Source organism: Nicotiana tabacum, chromosome 4 (genome assembly GCF_000715075.1).
Source record: "Nicotiana tabacum cultivar K326 chromosome 4, ASM71507v2, whole genome shotgun sequence".
Lineage (NCBI taxonomy): Eukaryota > Viridiplantae > Streptophyta > Magnoliopsida > Solanales > Solanaceae > Nicotiana > Nicotiana tabacum.
This window is the reverse complement of record NC_134083.1, coordinates 23,293,825-23,311,618: the sequence shown is the minus strand read 5'-3', so window position 1 is coordinate 23,311,618 and position 17,794 is coordinate 23,293,825. Positions and strand designations below refer to the sequence as shown.

General features: G+C 38.7%; 1 protein-coding gene across 2 annotated transcripts; it reads left to right on the top strand.

Moving 5' to 3' along the window:
* Nucleotides 1-13,013: 13,013 nt before the first annotated feature.
* On the top strand, nucleotides 13,014-17,531 carry LOC107797902 (uncharacterized). 2 transcript variants are annotated; one of them, XM_075251548.1, is made up of 5 exons: nucleotides 13,014-13,215; nucleotides 15,081-15,779; nucleotides 15,880-15,978; nucleotides 16,509-16,575; nucleotides 16,817-17,531. In XM_075251548.1, the coding sequence occupies exons 1-5, from the start codon at nucleotides 13,066-13,068 to the stop codon at nucleotides 16,828-16,830; spliced, it is 1,029 nt and encodes a 342-aa protein (XP_075107649.1). In that variant the 5' UTR covers nucleotides 13,014-13,065; the 3' UTR covers nucleotides 16,831-17,531. The 2 variants fall into 2 exon arrangements, with proteins under 2 accessions (XP_075107649.1, XP_016476306.1); XM_016620820.2 differs by lacking the exon at nucleotides 16,509-16,575 and having other exon boundaries at nucleotides 13,016-13,215.
* Nucleotides 17,532-17,794: the final 263 nt, after the last annotated feature.

Here is a 17,794-nt window from a genome sequence, read left to right as displayed (position 1 = left end):
GGGAATGGGATTAGGGTTTGGGGTGAGGGGATATAAGTAAAGAGTAGGGATGTATTATGGGTCGTTGATCATTTGAGATCAACAACCAAGATCGAAAAGGGAGTGGGGCGGGTCGTTTAAATGGGTATCGACCGGGTTGAGATTAAATGGGTCGTTTGGTTTGGGCTGGGGAGATTGGGCTTAGAGGTTTTGGACGTTTGGGCCATTAAATTGGTCCAGAATTGGCTCCAAATTAGGCCACAAATTAAATACACGAAAAAAATATAAAACAATTTATAAAAATTAATTAACAAATAGTATAAGTATTATTTATGTAGTAAGATGTTTTGAAATAATAATTTAATATTTAAAAATATAAAAATGCTATTTTGAGCACAAATAGTGTAATAAAAATATGATTACGCACATCATATAGGCTATTACTGTAAAATATGTAAAATAGCTTTAAAATAAAAAACATAATTATATAAAATAAAGGAAAATATTCTGGAACATATATGTGGATGAAAATAATAATTTTGGATGATTAAGTCACCACAAAATAATTTAAGGGGTAAGTAATGCATATTCAAGTAATTAAAATGCAAGAAAATTAATTTTAAAGCTTTAAAGATTATAAAAATTATAGAAAATACTTGTATAACTCTTGCAAATTAAGTAATGACACACAATGATATTTTAAAAGTATATATACTATTTGAAAAATATGAAGGTAAAATTGGGTATCAACATTAAGAATGGCAGCCCAGAAGCAAAGAATGAAAAGATATTATAATCGAAGAGCCAACCTCCGTTATTTCAAAGTGGGAGACTTGGTTCTAAGGAAAGTAACTCAAAAGACCCGGGAACTCAACGCAGGGAAGCTAGGTCCAACTTGGGAAGGCCCCTATCGGGTTTCAGCTGTTACCAGGAAAGGTTCATATGAGTTGGAGAATCAGGATGGAAAATAGTTGCCAAGCAACTGGAATGTGGCACACCTCAAAAGATATTATTGCTGACAAACACCACATGTACTGAAAGTATGTGCTGCACTCTTTTTTCCTTCGTCCAGTTTTTGTCCCAAATGAGTTTTTCTGGCAAGGTTTTTAATGAGGCATCAACGGAAAACATACTACGAAGAAAGTTTCAACAACACCAATAAGACATTTAATAGCAAGTGTCACGACCCAAAATCCAACTAGTCGTGATGGCACCTAACCCAACCCGCTAGGTAAGCCAAATTGACAATAAACCAATTCCAATAAAATTTAATGAGACAAATAAAATAAAGAAAATATATGAATATTATACATTTCCCAAGGACTGGTAGTACAAATCATGAACTTCTAAGATTTAGAGTTTATAAAGTTAGTGTAAAATAAATACATCATCTGTCCGAATTATACATAAACAGATTTTTCATAAGTGTAGAGCTATCATGAACAAAAGGCAGCTATTACCGGAATACAGGTACGTCTTCAATGCTAGCTCCCGTCATACACAACAACGTCAGCATCCAAGTCTGCACGCAAGGTGCATAAGTATAGTATGAGTAATTCCAAACCCATGTACTCAATAAGTAACAAACCTAACCTTAGGTTGAAAGTAGTGACGAGCTGGGACAAGGGTCAGAGTCTAACTCTAATAACCAGCAACAATGCATAACAATATAGTGAAAAATGGTACACGAACTAACTCAGAGATATGATGCTCTACTCATTCACAGTTATGAAAAAATAGGCATGCTTTTCAAGTATAACAGTAAATCTCAAATCTTTCACCGAAAATACCAAAAGTATGAGTAAGTTTGAAAACTGTAATTTTTCCCAAAGCTTTCAATGGGTAAATGTTTTATTTCAAATGGCATGAGGAAAAATACAGCTCTATGCTTACATGTCAATATATATGAGAAGTCATGAATGGCGTGATACCGTACAACATGAGGAAAATGCATCTTTATGCTTGTATGTCAAGTGTGCATGTCGAATGCGATGCAACTCAGTGATAAAACCATATGCATACTCTAAGAGTATCAATTCACTAAGTTCTCCCAGTCACTCAGTCCTCACATCCACTCAGTCCTCACAGTCACTCAATCATCCCAATCACTCGGCACTCACACTCAGTAGGTACATGTGCTCACTATGGGGTATGTACAGACTCTAGAGGGGCTCCTTCAGCCCAAGCGCTATAATAAGCCAATCATGGCATAAATCAAAATAACATGTTGCGGCATGCAACCCGCTCCCATAAATATCACTCACAAACAGGCCATCGGCCTCACTCAGTCATCAATCTCTTCAGTCTCTTGGGCTCACAATGTCATGAAAGATCAGCCCAAAAATAATGATGCGATGTATCAATAAATGGTAACAGATACTAAGATATGATATGTAGATGAATGTGTATGACTGAGTATGTAATTTCAATAAAAACAGGTAACTCAATAGCAGAAATCACCCAGTGGGTCCCAGCAAGATAAGCATATAGCCTAGACATGATTTCTAACATGGATCACAGCTCAATTACTCTAGCACGTAGAGATTTCATGGATACAACTAAGATTAGGTGACTACACAGTACCACAGAAATAACCGAGTCACAATTCACACAGTGCATGCCCACACTCTCGTTACCTAGCATGTGAGTCACCTCAACACCAAACATATATCACGTATATTCGGGGTTCATATCCTCAGCACCAAGTTTAGAAGTGTTACTTAGCTCGAACAAGCCTAATCCAACACTAAGCAAGCTAAATGTTGCTCCAAAAATGCCATCACGCGCGTACCGACCTCAGGATGGCTCGAAACTAATCAAAAACAACTCAAATACGTAAAATAAAGCCTAAGGAAACAATTCCAATTGATAAAGGTCGAATCTTTACTCAAAAGCCTAAAATCAACCAAAAAGTCCAACCCGAGCTCGCGCCTCAGAACTCGACAAAAATTATAAAATCAGACAACTCATTCAATTACGAGTCCAACCATACTAGTTTCACTCAAATCTGACTCCAAATCGATGTTCAAAACTCAAAAATTCACCTTATGAAATTTTAGACAAAATCCCCCAAATTTCACTTTTGAAATCATCAATCAATTTCCAAAAATGAAAATAGATTCATGAAATATACTCAAAAATGAGTAGAGAACACTTACCCAAATCAATGTGGTGAAAATTACTTCAAAAATCGTCCAAATTCGAGCTCCCCAACTCAAAATATGACCAAATGAACAAACCCTTGATTTATATGCTTTCGCCTAGTTGTTCTGCGTCGTTTCTCATGCCAACGATCCCGAAACTCACTTTTGATGCCTCCAATAGATTCCTTGTGAAATTTCAGTCAATTTAGACTTTTGAATCACTCCATTGGACTTTATAATGAAGGAGATATATTGGTTTCAATATTTGCAAATAGTGCAAATTTTTAAATACGAATTTAGTGACAATTTCGTAATTAATCTGAAAAATCTCGCAACTCAATTCTTAGTAAAATAACCATAAATTCCTCATATGATGTTGAAACTTGATGATTCCAGTCGCTATAGTTCCAAAATTACGATACGGATCTAATGATTCAATCAAAACAAAAATTGGAGCTCATTTGCTTAATGTGGTACCATTTATGCTTGAAGAAACGACGTCGAAACATTAAAAAACAAGCGCAACACAACCCAAACCTATCCGAAACTCACCTGATCCCCTCGAGACCCTGTTCTAACAGACAAACAAGTCCCATAATATAACATGGACTTACCCGAGGCCTCAAATCACATATAACAACATCGAAACGACAAATCATACCTTAATTTGAACTTAAGTGAACTTTGGACTTTCAACTTCTAAAACTCGCGCCGAAATATATCAAATCAACCCAGAATGAACCCAAATTTTGCATACAAGTCCCAAATGATATAACAAAGCTATTTCAATTCCCAGAACCACAATTCGAATCTGATATCATCAAAGTCAACCCTCGGTCAAACTTATGAATTTTCCAAACCTTCGAATTTCCAACTTTCGCTAATTTGCGCCGAAACCTTTTAGAAACATCCAAATGCAAATCCGAGCATACGCCAGAGTCCAAAATCACCATCCGGACCTAATTGAACCATCAAAACTCCAATCCGAGGTCAAATACTAAAAAAGTCAAACTTGGTCAACTTTCTAACTTAAAGCTTCAATCATGAAATTCATTCTTCCAAATCGATTCCGAATAACCTGAAAGCCAAAACCGACGATTCACACAAGTCATAATACATCATACTGAGCTACTCATTCCCTCAAACTACCAAGCGAAGTGCAAATTCTCAAAATTACTGATCGGGTCATTACAACAAGGCACACAAGCGAATAACCACTCCGGAGTGGTTAGATAATCTTTGGCTCGATAGCAAAATTCCCACCAGAAAAGTGAGTTTGCCATCAAGAAAAGGTTACCCGACCATTCACAAGTGTAAATCACTAGAGGATTGTTAGATAGTTTTTTGCGCGATAACATAAATTCCTAAGGAGAGGCGAAGTTTGTTACCAAGCTGAAGATTGTCTAGCAATTCATTAGTGGGGTCCTCGAAGGTGCAAAACTTTTAGTGTTCCAATTCACATTCTTCGTATTCGAACACTAGGGGGGTGACATGAGGATACGACAACAATGACTGCCACGTCGATCGGAACACAAAAACCGAGAACATAGTTGTATCATCGGGACCGGGGATTACGCGGCCAGCCCCGTAGAAATAAGTTGTACAATTTAGACACAAGAAATGGCAATTTCTTAGCATAATGAATGTTTATGTACTTTATGAAAAAATAATGAATAAAGTAAAGTCCTTTTATTTTCCATCTTGTTTCTGGTCTGACCGATGAATTGATTTTATCATTTGAAAGTTTAACAAGTACTTCAAATGCTAGTGTCGTAATGAACAGGTGACGTCCTCTTCAAGAGCACCGTAAACATAATTCTTATAAAAAAAACTCACGATAAAGGGTTGATTTCGGAAGAACTTGTGCCCAAAATTCAAATGCTTTTTGGGGAAAAATACACTCAAGGCCTTACATAGTAAGACACAAACAGTAAAACTTGCGCAGAACACTTAAGCAAAAAAGAATGCAAATATTAAAACTTGCATAAATGTTCAAATAAAAAAAAGACTCATGCAATACTTGAGCAAAAGATGTCTTTATTCACAATAAACGTGTTGAAGCGACACATATACAGAAGTTGGAAAAGGAAAGGAAAAGCTAAATTGTTGCATCTCCGGAACCTAGAGGAAGAGAAGTGTCTGCGCCCCCAAGAGAAGTGGGTAGATCCGCTGATGGCTCAACATCTTGGCCCTCATCAGTTTGGCCTTCAACATCTTCGCCTTTCGGTTCCTCTTTAGTTCCTAAAGTTTTGGAATCGGAACCAGAAGAACCGGAAGCATCAGTCCCTGCCGGGAGACCCCTTTTAGTAGCTGACTCAAGCTCACGGGCCTTAGCGATTTCGGCATCAAAGTCAGTGATACCCGTTTTAGCCTCTTCCAAGGTTTTTCTCCTCATGCTGTACATAACATAAGTTTTCTCAATAACGAGGGAAGCCGCTCGATGCTAGTTCTTCTTTGAGTTAGATAACTTCGACATAAAGGTTTTCCAAGGCAAATCTAATAGACTTGAGGCTAACGTCGAGTTCGCGGACAGTAGAGCTAAAATTTTTATTATGCTCAATGGTCTAATTGTACTTATCCTCCAATTAAGCATATTTCACCCTCGCAGCAGCAAGCTCGTCAGTTTTGGAGTTCAAGGTTGCCTCTAGGTTTCGTCAATCTCTTAGCGGAGGCAACCTCGCGATCGGTTGCAGCAAGAACGACACTACGGACTTCAGCCCATTTGGCCTTGGGCTCATCAAATTGAACCCTCATCGGGCCAATCTCTTAGCTAAGGGTTTCCACTTCTTGCTCGCTTTGCTGCAAATGAGTCCCCAACACAACGACGTCAACAACTTTGGCTTCCAATTCTAAGAGGCGACCAACGGTTTGCTCCCGCTCGGCCAAAAGTTGATCATGTGCGGAGGTAAGTTCTTCTTTTTCCCGAATCAACATATGGAGGCCCTCGGAAGCAAGAAAATTGGCCTACAAAAAAATATAGGAAATCTCACAATATTTGCAGTCAAAAATAGAAGAAATAACAAAAGAAATTAGGAATATACCGCTGCGGCATTATGTATGGTATTGTTCAACAAGCACTCTCCCGAGAGAGCCTGTATCTTTTCCCAATCTTTTTCTGAAGCCAAAGGCTTCAGATAGTTAGCAAGTTCCACGAGCTGGGACAACAAATTGCATCCGGTAGAGACCGATAGAGTAACGCTCCTCCTCCTTTGTGGATCTTCTAAGGGGGCAGCATAATTTTTCCCCAAATTCCTATGAACTGGGGGACTAGGGGAGAGAAACATCCTTATCTCGGGTAGATACGGTTGGTGGAGATGATGTAGCGGTTGCTAGTGGAAAAGTTGGTGAAAGTGGAGATGATTTAGCAATTGCTGGTGTTGGTGAAGATGGAGATGAAGATGATGGAGTTGAAGTGGGAGTTGGCATTTTCCACCATTTCATACTCCCCCAGAGCGCCGAGACATCTTCCTTGGTTGGTGTAACTAACTCAACAGATTGAACGATCTGTTGAGTTAAGGAAGGTCGTCTTCTTCTATGTAGAGAAGCTCCCTCAGGGCTAGCTTCTCCATCATCGTCACTCATCACAGTACCTATAGCCGGCCCAGGCAGAGGGCTCGTCACCACGACTTCCGGAGATGACTCGGGGCAGCATTCTTCGCCCTCTTATTCTTTCCCCCGGTCGTGGAGGAACGCCTTATTTTTGGTTGCTTGTTCTCTGGCGGGGGATTCCGAGATGAAACACTTGCACCAGAAGTAGGCCGGAGGTGCATGTTTGTGAAAAAGCTTTCTGCAGCAGCCTCGCCACATCAAAAGGATCAATCAAAACATCCTCCCCGAGGACGACAACCGAGCCCTATGGTAGACCTATATTCAATAGGAGATAAAAATCAGATAACTTTCTCATAAGAAAAAGTAAGGACATGATGATTTAAACTTACCATGAATTTTGGCCTTCCATCCATATTTCAGGGACAACTCTTTCCACGAGCGGGTTTCCGGCGTTGTAACGTCCAAAATATTTTGAACCCATTGGTCCAAGCCATCAACCCTAGGGGGAACCCATCGAGTCGCTGAGGCACGTAAAGGAAGAAAAGTTAATAATGATGAGGAAAAGATCTTTAACAAGAGTAGAAGCAAATTGTATACTTACGAGTGCGGTTCCATAATTTCGGGAAGGAAGGAGCTGAGGCCGGGATGATTTCACAAGTGGCAACTGAAATAAACCGTTCCATCCACCCACGATTGTTATCATCATCCATGTTGGATATCAGTGCATGGTGGCCGCTTTTGCTGAATTTAATCACCCCCCACGGAAGATCTTGGGGGAATAGAGGTTCATCACGTGAGCTAGGGATAACTCCTCCCCCGTTTCCTGGAACAAGCGTCGAAGGCAAGAAATCGTCCTCCACACGGAGGGACTGATCTCGTCCAATTTCACACCTCAATTCAAAGTTATGAAACGGTCGAATGCAATGATAGTACCCAACAAGAGTCGGGGTCGATTTCCACAGGGAGCTATATATGAGATTTATGAGTATATATTGTAGTATGTAAATTTGATTATCTCAATTTACACTTCCACAAATTGGAGTTGTTTTTAAGTCTAATTTAAAACTAAGAGTGCAAGTTGAGAAATAAAACTAAGAAATTATTTTTGTTATTTTTCAAGTTTTGTAAAAAGCCTAGGGCTATGACCATCGCCTAGGTGTTTGCCTAATGGGATATAAACCTTAATGCTTGTTTTATTGATCAGGGTGTATTATAGCTATCAACATTCAATTACCCACTCAATACCTCTCGGTCAGAGAGTGATTTTGACCGATTTGGCTTTCTCAAGTCCAAATGGGTATTGCACAAAACGATTGATAAAAGCTCTAGTCGAGTTATTACTATCTTTAGGTTGAACCCTTTAATTGGGATTATCAATCTCTCGATTGACCCAATTTATTGTTAGCCAAGTTTTCCTAGACTAAGTCTCTCTTTCTCAAGTAGAGACCAAGTCAAATAGGCATGAACTAATGTTTGCAACCATTAATTCCACAAATTAAAGCATGAACAAAGCTAAATAATATACACTCAACTATAAACAAGCATTAAATTAAACATCCATAAGGTTTACACACTAGGGTTGGGTCACAACCCTAGTGAAAATCTAGCTACTCATGCTTGAAATTGAAGAAAAAGAAGAAGAAATGATAATTAAACTCATATTACAAAATTAAAAAGATAAAATCTATGTTAAAATATACCAAAATATGAAAAACTACTAAAAGAAGCAAAGAAAAATGGCTAATGTAGCTGTTGATGTCAAACTTTAACCTAAAATTATAAAACTCGTCTATTTATACAAGGCTGGAAATTTCGGACAAAAATGCCCTTCGGGAGATTCTGCGGCCGCACAATTCCATTTGCGGTTCGCAGATTTCTTCAACTTGTCAGGACTGGGAGTCTGCGGTTACATAATTCTGATCTGCGGCCGCAAGACACTCTTTGGGCGGTCCACACTTTTACATCTGCGACCGCATAGCACTTTTTCTGCGGCCACACAATTCCTGTGCAGTCCACATTTTTGATGGATTTGGAATGCACATTTTCTGAACTTTGCACTTTGCACCAAACTGTGCTGGCTTTTCCTTCATCATCTGCGGCCGCAGATGATATTTTGCGGTCTGCACTTTTGAGCTTTTGTGCCTTTTATGTCCTTGAGTTCAGATTACTCCTTTTTCAGTTGGATTTCATCTTGGGAGTCCATTTTTCAATATTCCTGCAATTTAGCACATTTTATCAGTTTTTGGGAACATAATTAAATGCTCTTGGACTAAAACAAAAGCTAAAAGGCGTTAATAAATAGTCAAAATCCCCACTTATCAGGGACTCACCTGTGCCAAACACACTTGGTAGCAAGGCAAAACTCCTCAATAATGGTGTCAAGCTCTCCACTCAGAGAAAATGTCCCCAAAGTGAAAGGATACGTATAGAAGTACGTAAAAGCCTTCTTGGGTAAAGTTACTCGCTTCGCCAAATCAGGAGCGATAATGTCTAAATCCTGGCAATGACAATCTTCCTTCACAACAGGAATGCTGGAAGGACGGATGGAAGAAGGATATGTGCTAACGGCTCATGTACGAGGGCTAACAGAAGAAAATTTCTCTTCGAAATCTTTTGTTGTGACAAGAAAGTTAAAGAAAGGTTGAAGAACAGAATACAAGTGGAATGAAGAGAGTTTAGAGAATTATGGAGTATAAATGAAGGAGGTTGATGCGTATAAGTAAAGGTTTAGGCGGCTAAATTCGTGGCCATGATTACGTCGATAACCGGTAAAACGTTATGCTGAATCGAGCGATGACGCGTGTTCGGGGCATTAAATGCAGAAAGATGTGCATCTAATCAACCATCAAAAGCTTTTCAGAGGGGATCGGAGAAATTCCCGCAAAAAAGAATGCTTCTACCAACTTCCCGGTGACACAGAATTATATCACCGGAAAGTAGGGGGACTATCTGTGTCAAGCCCCAAACCTGAAGGGGCGTGGCCGGCACCCGGTACCATACTCGGCCCGAGCGTACCACTCTGTAACTGTGAACTCTAGAGGAATAACCCTCAACCTAGGCCGATGAGGCCATATTCTGAATCATCTGAAAATATCGTTTGTCTCATCTAAGGGGTAAACATGCCCAAAAACTCATATAGTATTATACAAACTATACAGGACTTGTCTACAAGCCTCTAGAGATAGTTGAACTGTATCATGGTCGGGACAGGGCCTCGACCTACCCATCAAACCTGTATATATATAAAACGGACTCCAAGGTCTAGACCTGGTAACTCCGGGGAAGTGGAGCTTACCAACCAAGCTGATATTTGGCTTTGTCTACTGGGAAGGTCTATCCAGCTGTCTATCAGGACCTGCAGGCATGAAATGCAGCGTCCCCAGCAAAGGGACGTCAGTACAAATAATGTACTGAGTATGTAAGGCAATAAAATAACTGAAAGCTGAAACTGAATCGATGATATAATAACGGAATGTAACTGGGAGTCAAAAATAATCTGAAGATATGCTTACCTGCTGATACTGACTCAACTCTCTCCATATAGTATGTAAAATAGTTGTCCGGCCCTATAAGGCTCGGTATGTGTAACTGCCCTGCCGTAGTAGGCTCGCTCATAGGCGCTCGGCCATACTAGGCTCTGTATCTCGGCCATTCTGGGCTCGCTCATAGGCGCTCGGCCACAGTAGGCTCGGTATATAACTTACCATCTGATCAGAGGTTGCCCAATAGGGGCCTGCCCACCGATTATAGCTCGATGGTGGTAAAAAATACTGTAACACTGTATATATATATACTCTCTGCTCTCTTAGCTCTCTCTGCTATCTTAGCTGAAATAAGACAATACTAAACTGAATATGAAGTCCCGATATGGGAGAATACTGTAACTTCTGAGACTAGGATAATGTGAATAAATTCAGGAATACGAACTTCTCTTTATGCCTCGTTATCAAACTCATGTAGTTACGAGATCATGCCAAAATGAAGAAAGGTTTAGCCTTAACATACCTTATCACAATCTTTCCAATCACCAACTTGAACTCTCCTCTTCTCACCTTAATCTACAACAACGATAATAATACTATCATTAAGTTACGAAAGGTACAACTAACGCACAACGAACGACAAGCTTATTTTGTATTAAAACGGACAGCATCTCCCCTATAATCCTTACTTCCTCCAAATTCAAGATAACACCACAACACCAAAAACAACAATAACAACATATATACATTAGTTTCCAACCTTATGCACACCACACAATACTACAAAACAGCCCAACACACCCCAATCTCTTCATACACAAAACGACCACCGTAGTAGTGTCAACAACCCGAAATTGTTACGATGAACAACCAGCCCAACATCCTGCATTTATGTTGTGTTTCTCCACACCCTTCCTCCTCCAAAACTCCACAAAACAATAGTAAAACATGCTGCCCAGCACCACCACAAAATAGTCCACAAAACAGTCCGCTACAAGTGAATAACTCAAACTCACGGCTTCCGATCACTGTCCCGTGAGTTCTTACAAATATAGAACGACTTACTATGCATATAAAGCAGAAAAAATGGATGAAAGAGAGCAGTAAACTTACCTTATTTGTTGGATAACTCAGCTCCTATCTTGGTTCTTCAAACTCTAGGCTTTACCTCCAATTAGAACTTGAAAGGGAGAGAAAATCAATTGGGGTTTGGGGAAAATTTTTGGGAGGAGATTTGCATAGATTAAGTCTGGTTATTTTTCTCTATTATCAACCTAATATATGAAGGGGATAAGACTTTAAAAAGTCCTTTTTGAATGACCCGAACTGGCCCATTTTTGGACGACCCGAAGAGGCCCATTTTTGGATTTTCGTTTAAGCAAGTAGGTGACAGTCTGCGCAGTCTTGGAAAAACTCTCATATCTCTCTACTCTGATGTCGTATTGACAAACGGTTTAATGAGTTGGAAAATAGACTCATAGATATTTAATTTGATGGGTGGAACACCCCATAACTCTACGTATATTAGGAGAAAATGCCAGTTACATTGGACCCAAAGTTTCAGTAAAACGTATGAACGTAACTTGTGATGACTTTCATCGACTTTTGTTCCACCACTCGCTTGACTTCAAAATATAACACACGGCTATCATACGAATAAAATAACTCATAACATAACCTCCTTATCATGTTAAATACCCTGGTCTCACTCCAAAAGTACATGTTATAACATTCCCCGTTTTGTCGATTTTCGACGAAATATTATGTTTTTCAATTCCTTTAGCTTTTGAATCTTCCAACCATCTTTGTACTTTTTGTTCATGATCTTCAATATTTGTAACCTCCGAGGTAATATGATTAACTTACTTTATAAACTTTTCAAATATGATTTCATTTCTGAGCTTACATCAATTGACTTACGACGTACTCGTACGTACGAAAACATGGGTTGTAACAATCTGTATAGGGTAAAATATGCTACGCTATGTGGTTGCATAAGAGAGTGACACGTAGAGCCGAAGACAGAGTATAGTTAAAACCAAAGACAAATGTTTCATTTGTCACCGGAAAGAATGACGCTCATAAAGATGTAAAAAATATCTACCACCCGGTAGCATTCAATGGAGAATATTCCACAATATTTAGTATACTTCCCGTTATAAAGAATTTGTCATTTATGCTCACCGTTACACATTCTTCAATGACCCTCATAATTGACATTAAAGAAGGCCATGATCCTAGGTCTTTGTTCTTTAGGTGTAACTATAAATAGTGATCTATGTTATCATTGTAAATGAAATAAATTTTTCTGGCAAACTTACGCTATAATCTATTCAAAGCTCTATACAATTTTGGTCTCCTTACTTTTTGATTTCATTACTGTTGTACCCGGAAGTCTCGCTCCCAGAACTACTATTTATGCTATTTCATCTTCATATCAAGGCTAAGTATTGCATACTTCCTCAATTCTTTTATTATTTCAGGATCGAATTAATTCACTTGTCTAGAAACCACGTATAAATTCAACTGTACCGTTTTACGGGTAAACAAGTTATAAGTTTGATTGAATTCAATAGTTTTGGTCAAAATCATATATTTATTTATGCTAAAAAATCTACTTAATGCATGTAAATACTTTATTCAAAACTTAGTAAGCTGTCTTTTCTAGCATTAAGAATCCATATACTCAAATATTTGATCCTCTCCTGCTAACAGCACAAAATATTTGTTTTAAAAAACATTCCCCCAAAGTCAGGGTGCTAAAGTGCGTAAACTGAAACTTGAAGGTGGTTTAGTGCATTAACCTATAATATCAAGATGGACCAACAAAATTGGGAGCGACTAGCGACTGGGGAGGTATATAATGCGGTGGTGAGGCAGGAACACAGAAACAGAGAAGAGAAAGCCAAAGAATGGAATCGTCAGGGCAATGGCTGGAAAGAGCATTACTGGAGCTATGTGACAAGATAGGGACTGGTCTTGATTTAGATGCTGAGATAATATCTGGGCTCGTCTCCTATTGCGAGCTTGCTCCTCCTCTCGATGCTAAAGAATACCTTGATGTAACCTCTTTCCCTCCATCCATCTCTATGGTTTACACTGTTTTTGTTAATTTCTGTGTTGTTGATTTTCTTGTTTCCAATTTTGATGGGAATTGTGTTATGTTGGTTTGGGTTCTGTTCAGTAGATAGTCCATGATTGAGGGTAGGGTATATGACTGATAATGGACTGCACCCGTAGACATTTTAAGATCAAGGGGTTCTCTTGTTAGATTCGAAGGGATAGTTTTTCTGTGTGTATATTTTGATCTCAGTGTTACGCATTGAAAACCTGATTGGACATCCCGTGGAATTTGCTTTCGTTTTTTGATTTTGTGATGAACTTTGATTTTTTTTTATTTAAGTTAAATCTATTATGGCCATTGGGCTCGGTGTTGAAAAGGTGGTACTAAATAATGTAAATAGAGCTGGAAAAAACAATTGTTATAGAATGATTATGGAAGTATTGTTGGTGATTTAGGTGTAGAATATTAGAAATTTAGCTTTAATAAAAAGTATTTTCAGAAAATAAATTGGATTCTATCTTGATAAAACAGTTTAAAAGATTTTTGAACTTGATTGACATTGGAGCCTTGGCGCAATGGCTAAAGTTGTTGTCGTGTGATCATGAGGTCATGGGTTCGAGCATTGGATATAGCCTCTTTCGGATTTGTAAGATAAGTCGGCGTACAATTAGACCCGATGTGGTCTGGTATTTCGTCGGAAATCACTCAGTGAAAGATTATTGCACCAGGCTGCCCTTTATTCACATTGATTAACTTCAAATATTTCACTAGATTGTTCTCAGTTCATTTGCTCATATAACTTTATTTCTGTTTAAAGATACTTCATGTCACATTATAAACTTTTGTTTTTCCTTCATCTCTTACTTTTTCCACCAAAGCACAGTTTGTTATTGCACTTTGCACTTAAAGCCCGAGCATACCTTGGCGCTTTTCGCCTATAGGCTGTAAAGCACTATATGAATATCCCGAGTAATAAAGCAACTACGCACTCTTCTAACCATTTTCACATTTGTAATAATTGCTTTTACTTGGCAACTAAAATCTGTACAATTTCCAATGTTATGGCTATTTCTATAAGCATCTATATCCTGAAGACAGCAGCCAAATTCTGTACTATAAATCCAAGAGGTGCTGCCGCAATTGTTTCTGCTATCTGAGTCTCGCTTCTCTGAAAATTTTTATTGTTGAGAGGATGAAAAGTCAAATGGCCTCGGTTCATTCCAAACCTTTTCAATCAGACATGAGATCAGACCATTTTAATCATTTATCAAATTGATGCCTAATGCTCATTGATACGAGTAGTTTGTTTTTTCTTGTATGTATGTCGTTAAGTCTTGTTGATATTTAGAGAATGTGTAGATTAACAGGACGGAGCTTCTTTGTTGATTCTTTAGTGTAGCATTCCCTTCCTCCAGTTAGAAATTGAAAGACTGCCTTTTCATTTGGTATTTGAAAACGATCCGAATTGGAATCTTGCTAAGACCTTTCTCACATTGATACTTGTTAGTGGTTATTAAATGGGATCTTTACACAAATAGCCGGCCACATTCATTGTTTACTTTTTCTAGCCATATACATAGATTATATAATGATTATCCACGACTATACACATATAATACATAAATTATGTATATATTATACCTCTACCGGCTATTTTTAGTTTAAGTGGTTGGGTAGGCGGCTATTTGGGTTAATTCTTCTTATTAAATCTTGATCTCATGTATCAACATGTGATTGTTTTGTAAGATCTTCTTTGCAGATGGCCATGGCAATTAAGATTGTGGTTGGTGCTTTTTCTTATTGGTACCATTTGACTGTTGTTGGTGCGTTTACTGAGATCTTTTCTTTCTGAATCTTCTATAGAATATCATAGGTCAGGAAGCTGGAAAAAGTGTGACGGATGAGTATTTGAGACGGAGAGGTCATTCAGATATATACCACACTACCCAAGGTACTTCTGCTTCCAAATTGCAAGCATATGTAAAGCCCCCTTCAGCTGATAGTCTGGCAGCTGGAACTAAAAAACAAGTGCGAGCACCGAAAGAAAGTAAAGCCTCAAGTAAGCAGGAAAGTCAGAGCACAGCTGGGACATCAAATGGACGAAACGTACAAAGAGGGAGTCAAGGAAACTCTACGACAACAACAACAACTGCACCTCAACCCCAAGCAAGTCAAAGAAACTCTAGAAAGAAAAAATCTGACAAAGTTGTTTCGCTTGCTGAGGCTGCAAAAGGGTCTATTGTATATCAACAGGGGAAGCCATGCTCATGCCAAGCCCGTCGACACAGGCTGATTAGCAATTGTTTATCTTGTGGAAAGATAGTCTGTGAGCAGGAAGGTGAAGGGCCTTGTAACTTTTGTGGTGCACTTGTGCTAAGGGAAGGAAGCTCGTATGCTGGATTAAATGAAGGCCCAGTTCCAATTTCCGATGCTGAGGCAGAAGCTGAAGCCTATGCAAAGAGGCTAGTTGACTATGATCGGAACTCTGCAGCACGTACGACTGTTATCGATGACCAAAGTGACTACTATGAGTTTGAGGGAAATAGTTGGTTGTCGAAGGAGGTACAGTGCACGTTTGTGAGAACATTTCACTTTGCAAGACTTGGCTTCTATGATGACATTGACTTATGTTGTGATCCTTCGTTTCCTCCCCTTTTAACAGGAAAAGGAACTTCTGAGGAAAAAGAAAGAGGAGATAGAAGAGGCTGAACGTGCTAAACGAAATAGAGTCATAATGACATTTGACCTAGTTGGCCGCAAGGTTTTTCTTTCATTGCTATTAAGGAGGATATATGTGCTCGCATCTTATTCCCTCTCTCTTTTGTTCTTTTTTCTTTCTTTCGTTTCTCTTTTTTCTTTGTCTTGAGCATGGAGGGTGGGAAAGTGGTTCTTATCTTCTTGTTCTTTTGCGCATATCTTTAATCTTGCCTTTTCAATCATCAGGACAAACTGTTTTGTTCTTTGGCTTTTGACTGTTGATTCCTATCTTTTCTTTATGCAAATGCTGCAGCATAGCTCATAATTTATTACCATGTTGATAGAGATTGCATATCCAAAATCTGGCTTGACTTTAACCAAATTCTGATGAGTTTCATAGCCCAAATAGTAAAATGACATTGGATTTGGTTACAAGTTGCACTGGAGTATTGATCCATTATTTCTGTAATTGATGCTCATGCAATTTCCACAACCTGCTTGTTGATAGTTGGAAACTTCTTCGAACTCACTTTTTTTGTCATTCCCATTTTCTGACTGTGTGCGCGCGCGATGCAATTGTAACTTGTTGCACAGTTGCAGTGTTATTACTCTCTTGTATTCAAGGAGCATTTTCAGATGCCTGATCCAACACCTCAACAATGTAAACATTCTTTTTCGCATATTTGATTCATTGAAAATTTTAGTTGGGGAAATTATCTATTGTGTCTGTTCTGACTTATTCTTAGGCATGGGCCTTAGGGCTTCTCTTTTTTTTATTTTTATTTTCATGGTGGATAAGCCTCACTCCCGCAACTTTTGTAATAACCTGAAGAATGCCTGCTGGTTGCTTGGAGTTAATCCTAATCGTAACTACAATGCCTTTCTTGATCTATATTCTGCAGGTTCTTATAAATAAAGACGAGGCTTCTGAAGAACTGCAGAATGGAATTCTACTCAGACCAGTAGGGGAAAAGGAAGCAACCCGCATTAGACCTAATCCAAACCTGAAGGTACAACCCGTCTTTGTGGATCCAGGTCCCAGGAAAACTTCCAAGGCGAAGAATAATAAGAAAGGACCAAGTAATGGCTTGTGCTTGGAGATTACTGGGAGAGTACAACATGATACCAATGAACTCTCACGTTTGATAGTAGAGGGCAAGCTACATGGATCTTCGAATAGCAACTCGTGGCATGAGCCATCTGTTAATAGGGCTATTGGAACTTCAGATGACTCTGAATGTACTTTAGATTACTATTGAGAAGTATATAGCTGGCGAGTCGAAAATTTTCATCCCCACACCTCCAATATGCGGTCTTCAGAGATAATACTCAAGATGTCAACTGAGTTTTGTTTTTTTTTTCCTTTTTCTGGGATAGGGGATGGAGGCAGAAAGTTCTACAAACTTACTATTGTAAGTCCTGATTAATCTAGAAAAAAAGTCTTCTGCATATGTTTGTTCGGGGAGATTTTAAGTGGAACTAAACTTAATGTCATCTGTGTTCATCCTACATCATGTGGATATGGATGCTCTGCACGAGCTGAGAAATATATCAAAGTGTGATAGGTCACTCGGAAGCTTCCTATGTATTACAAGGAAGTTGCATATTTTTATGAATTATATTTTCGTTTACTTTGTAGTTTGTGCATTTTTGGTTCGTTGAAATTGCCAAATTGGGGTGAAAAACAGAACATTCGCATTCTTTTATGTCAAAAATTGTTCCACTGATAATACAACAAAACGAAGATGCAGTTCGCTAGGAATTATTGATAAGGAAAAGAAAAATGAGGAAGATGTAATCTATTTTTGCTTATTCCTTAGCAACATGTAATATCATATGCTTACCTGCAAAACTTGTCTCCCATATTATACTCGCAATTG

Bases quoted from the DNA above. Each gene is read 5' to 3' on its own strand.
- LOC107797902 (XM_016620820.2), top strand. From the start codon at position 13,066: ATGGAATCGTCAGGGCAATGGCTGGAAAGAGCATTACTGGAGCTATGT. The intron at 13,216-15,080 runs GTAACCTCTTTC...AATCTTCTATAG, and splicing joins ATGCTAAAGAATACCTTGAT to AATATCATAGGTCAGGAAGC. The intron at 15,979-16,816 runs GTTTTTCTTTCA...TATATTCTGCAG, and splicing joins TTGACCTAGTTGGCCGCAAG to GTTCTTATAAATAAAGACGA.